Here is a 5000-nt window from a genome sequence, read left to right as displayed (position 1 = left end):
CTCTTCCCCCCCATCTCTTCCCCCCCATCTCTCCCCCCCATCTCTCCCCCCCATCTCTCCCCCCCATCTCTCCCCCCCATCTCTCCCCCCCATCTCTCCCCCCCATCTCCCCCCCATCTCTCCCCCCCATCTCTCCCCCCATCTCTCCCCCCCATCTCTCCCCCCCATCTCTCCCCCCCATCTCTCCCCCCCATCTCTCCCCCCCATCTCTCCCCCCCCATCTCTCCCCCCCCATCTCTCCCCCCCCATCTCTCCCCCCCCATCTCTCCCCCCCCATCTCTCCCCCCCCATCTCTCCCCCCCCATCTCTCCCCCCCCATCTCTCCCCCCCATCTCTCCCCCCCCATCTCTCCCCCCCCATCTCTCCCCCCCCATCTCTCCCCCCCCATCTCTCCCCCCCCATCTCTCCCCCCCCATCTCTCCCCCCCCATCTCTCCCCCCCCATCTCTCCCCCCCCATCTCTTCCCCCCCCATCTCTCCCCCCCCATCTCTCCCCCCCCATCTCTCCCCCCCCACTCTCCCCCCCCATCTCTCCCCCCCCATCTCTCCCCCCCCATCTCTCCCCCCCCATCTCTCCCCCCCCATCTCCCCCCCCCATCTCTCCCCCCCCATCTCTCTCCCCCCCCATCTCTCCCCCCCCATCTCTCCCCCCCCATCTCTCCCCCCCCATCTCTCCCCCCCATTCTCTCCCCCCCATCTCTCCCCCCCCATCTCTCCCCCCCCCATCTCTCCCCCCCCATCTCTCCCCCCCATCTCTCCCCCCCCATCTCTCCCCCCCCATCTCTCCCCCCCAGCGCTCCCCCCCCATCTCTCCCCCCCCATCTCTCCCCCCCCATCTCTCCCCCCCCCCATCTCTCCCCCCCCATCTCTCCCCCCCCATCTCTCCCCCCCACTCTCCCCCCATCTCTCCCCCCCCATCTCTCCCCCCCCATCTCTCCCCCCCCATCTCTCCCCCCCATCTCTCCCCCCCCATCTCTCCCCCCCATCTCTCCCCCCCATCTCTCCCCCCCCATCTCTCCCCCCCCATCTCCCCCCCCCCATCTCTCCCCCCCCATCTCTCCCCCCCCATCTCTCCCCCCCATCTCTCCCCCCCCATCTCTCCCCCCCCATCTCTCCCCCCCCATCTCTCCCCCCCCATCTCTCCCCCCCCATCTCTCCCCCCCCATCTCTCCCCCCCCATCTCTCCCCCCCCATCTCTCCCCCCCCATCTCTCCCCCCCCATCTCTCCCCCCCATCTCTCCCCCCCCATCTCTCCCCCCCCATCTCTCCCCCCCCATCTCTCCCCCCCATCTCTCCCCCCCCATCTCTCCCCCCCCATCTCTCCCCCCCCATCTCTCCCCCCCCATCTCTCCCCCCCCATCTCTCCCCCCCCATCTCTCCCCCCCCATCTCTCCCCCCCCATCTCTCCCCCCCCATCTCTCCCCCCCCATCTCTCCCCCCCCATCTCTCCCCCCCCATCTCTCCCCCCCCATCTCTCCCCCCCCATCTCTCCCCCCCCATCTCTCCCCCCCCCATCTCTCCCCCCCCATCTCTCCCCCCCCCCATCTCTCCCCCCCCATCTCTCCCCCCCCATCTCTCCCCCCCCATCTCTCCCCCCCCATCTCTCCCCCCCCCATCTCTCCCCCCCATCTCTCCCCCCCCATCTCTCCCCCCCCATCTCTCCCCCCCCATCTCTCCCCCCCCATCTCTCCCCCCCCATCTCTCCCCCCCCCATCTCTCCCCCCCCCCATCTCTCCCCCCCCCATCTCTCCCCCCCCCATCTCTCCCCCCCCCCATCTCTCCCCCCCCCATCTCTCCCCCCCCCCCATCTCTCCCCCCCCCCCATCTCTCCCCCCCCCCATCTCTCCCCCCCCCCATCTCTCCTCTCCCCCCCCCCATCTCTCCCCCCCCGCTCTCTCCCTCTCCCCCCCTCTCTCCCTCCCCCCACTCCTGTTTCCATATGACAGGCAGGGCAGGAATCATTCCGATCAATCACCCGCTCGTACTACCGGGGAGCTGCGGGGGCTCTACTGGTCTACGACATCACCAGGTACGTCACTTTCCAGGGGACGGGAGGGGGAGAGTGTGGGCCGGTGCATGGAAAGATCCCATGTCTGGAAAAATTTGAGTCAAAATGGTGTAGCAGCTTACAGATTAATAAATCATTCAGTTAGACCACATTCGGAGCACCGTGCACAGTTCCGGTCTCCGTATCCCCCCTGGGTTAGACCACACTCGGAGCACCGTGCACAGTTCCGGTCTCCATATCCCCCTGGGTTAGACCACACTCGGAGCACCGTGCACAGTTCCGGTCTCCGTATCCCCCTGGGTTAGACCACACTCGGAGCACCGTGCATAGTTCCGGTCTCCATATCCCCCTGGGTTAGACCACACTCGGAGCGCCGTGCACAGTTCCGGTCTCCGTATCCCTCGGTTAGACCACACACGGAGCACCGTGCACAGTTCCGGTCTCCGTATCCCCCTCGGTTAGACCGCACTCGGAGCACCGTGCACAGTTCCGGTCTCCATATCCCCCTGGGTTAGACCACACTCGGAGCACCGTGCGCAGTTCCGGTCTCCGTATCCCCCTGGGTTAGACCACACTCGGAGCACCGTGCACAGTTCCGGTCTCTGTATCCCTGGGTTAGACCGCACTCGGAGCACGGTGCACAGTTCCGGTCTCCGTATCCCTCGGTTAGACCACACTCGGAGCACCTTGCACAGTTCCGGTCTCCGTATCCCTCGGTTAGACCACACACGGAGCACCGTGCACAGTTCCGGTCTCCGTATCCCCCTCGGTTAGACCACACTCGGAGCACCTTGCACAGTTCCGGTCTCCGTATCCCTCAGTTAGACCACACACGGAGCACCGTGCACAGTTCCGGTCTCCGTATCCCCCTCGGTTAGACCGCACTCGGAGCACCGTGCACAGTTCTGGTCTCCATATCCCCCTGGGTTAGACCACACTCGGAGCACCGTGCACAGTTCCGGTCTCCGTATCCCCCTGGGTTAGACCACACTCGGAGCACCGTGCACAGTTCCGGTCTCTGTATCCCTGGGTTAGACCGCACTCGGAGCACGGTGCACAGTTCCGGTCTCCGTATCCCTCGGTTAGACCGCACTCGGAGCACCGTGCACAGTTCTGGTCTCCATATCCCCCTGGGTTAGACCACACTCGGAGCACCGTGCACAGTTCCGGTCTCCGCATCCCCCTGGGTTAGACCACACTCGGAGCACCGTGCACAGTTCCGGTCTCCGTAACCCCCTCGGTTAGACCACACTCGGAGCACCGTGCACAGTTCCGGTCTCCGTATCCCCTTGGGTTAGACCACACCCGGAGCACCGTGCACTGTTCTGGTCTCCGTATCCCCCTCGGTTAGACCACACTGCGAGCACCGTGCACAGTTCCGGTCTCCGTATCCCCCTCGGTTAGACCACACTCGGAGCACCGTGCACAGTTCCGGTCTCCGCATCCCCCTCGGTTAGACCATAATCGGAGCAGGGTGTGTGTGTGTGTGTGTGTGTGTGTGTGTGTGTACCCCAGAGCCTCCAGAGAGCAGAGCCGTTGTTCCCCCCCCCCCCCCCCCGCTACCCGGTAGTGATGGTCGGTGGGGGGGTGGGGGTCGGTGGTCCCCGTTTCGGACTCGGCGCAGCTCCCGCAGTTGAATTTCCGTGCCTGGCGAGTGACTGAGGGGCCTTTTGTGTTTGACCGACAGGCGCGAGACCTTTAACCACCTGACCACCTGGCTGGAGGACGCGCGGCAGCACTCGAGTTCCAACATGGTCATCATGCTGATCGGCAACAAGAGGTAGAGACCTGTGTGCCCCCAGACTCATCTTCCCCCACACACCCCCCCCCCCCCCCCACCTCCTGCCCGTTCGTCGAGCTCTCTCCCCCTCCCAACTAACCCCCCCTCTCTCTCTCTCTCTCTCTCTCTCTCTCTCTCTGTCTGGATCCACAGCGACCTGGAGTCACGGAGAGATGTCCGGAAGGACGAAGGGGAGGCCTTTGCTCGCGAGCATGGACTGGTCTTCATGGAAACCTCGGCCAAGACGTCTGCCAACGTGGAGGAGGTAAGGGCTGACGGCGCGGCCGGGGAGACTGTCCCTCCGGGAGGCGGAGAGCCGGGCAGGGGGGGGGGGAAGGAGCGACTGGAAGTAGCGCTGCCCCAGTAGTTCGGGGCAGGGCAGCGAGGGTGTTGTGGGAGCGGTGCCCGGGGAGGTCAGGGCTGTTGACCCTCTGTCTGTCTGCGTCTCTGTCGCTGTCTCTCCCACACGGGGAGTGGGGTGCGGGTGGTACTGTGGACGTCTGGCTTGTTGACTCTGTCTCGGTCCCTCTCCTGTCTGCCCCCACCCCCCCCCCCCTTCCTCTGCATCCGGCCACCCCCGCTCTCACACGGGGAATGGGGCGAGAGTGGTACTCCAGGTTTAACCTGTGTCTCTCTCTCTCTCTCTCTCTCTCTCTCTCTCTCTCCCACAGGCGTTCATTGATACAGCCAAAGAAATCTACAGCAAAATCCAACAGGGGGTCTTCGATGTTAACAATGAGGTGAGTGTGTTCCTCCAGGAATGGGTCGTTTACACTCACACGCAGACATGGAGTGAGGTACAGAGACACAGCAGGATAAGTGTCAGGCTGCCTGTTGAACTGTTACCCAGACACCAGCACAATGAGAGGGTCACGGGGGGGGGAGAGAGAGAGAGAGAGACGCATGGAGAGAGGGGGGGTGTGAGGTGTTGAGGTGGGGAGGTGTGAGGGGTTGAGGTGGGGAGGTGTGAGGGGTTGAGGAGGGGCGGGTGTGAGGGGTTGAGGTGGGGGGGTGTGAGGGGTTGAGGTGGGGCGGGTGTGAGGGGTTGAGGAGGGGCGGGTGTGAGGGGTGGAGGAGGGGCGGGTGTGAGGGGTGGAGGGGGGGCGGGTGTGAGGGGTGGAGGGGGGGCGGGTGTGAGGGGTGGAGGAGGGGCGGGTGTGAGGGGTGGAGGGGGGGCGGGTGTGAGGGGTGGAGGGGGGGGCGGGTGTGAGGG

The 5000-nt window shown here is 65.6% G+C and overlaps 1 protein-coding gene across 1 annotated transcript in view; it reads left to right on the top strand.

Annotated features, from left to right (window-relative positions):
• LOC121275167 (ras-related protein Rab-2A-like) overlaps positions 1–4527 on the top strand; it is a gene marked incomplete at its 3' end in the record, with an annotated part of 18752 nt that extends 14225 nt beyond the window's left edge. Inside the window, exons 3-6 of the mRNA XM_041182585.1 lie at positions 1946–2028; positions 3695–3787; positions 3941–4052; positions 4459–4527. Coding sequence (XP_041038519.1) covers positions 1946–2028; positions 3695–3787; positions 3941–4052; positions 4459–4527 — 357 coding nt within the window. The remainder of the gene's footprint in view (positions 1–1945; positions 2029–3694; positions 3788–3940; positions 4053–4458) is intronic.
• Positions 4528–5000: the final 473 nt, after the last annotated feature.

The sequence above is a fragment of the Carcharodon carcharias genome, unplaced genomic scaffold (genome assembly GCF_017639515.1).
Source record: "Carcharodon carcharias isolate sCarCar2 unplaced genomic scaffold, sCarCar2.pri scaffold_1142_ctg1, whole genome shotgun sequence".
In the NCBI taxonomy this organism is placed as follows: Eukaryota; Metazoa; Chordata; class Chondrichthyes; order Lamniformes; family Lamnidae; genus Carcharodon; species Carcharodon carcharias.
The sequence above is the reverse complement of the archived record's forward strand: the minus strand, read 5'-3'. Positions and strand labels throughout refer to the sequence as shown.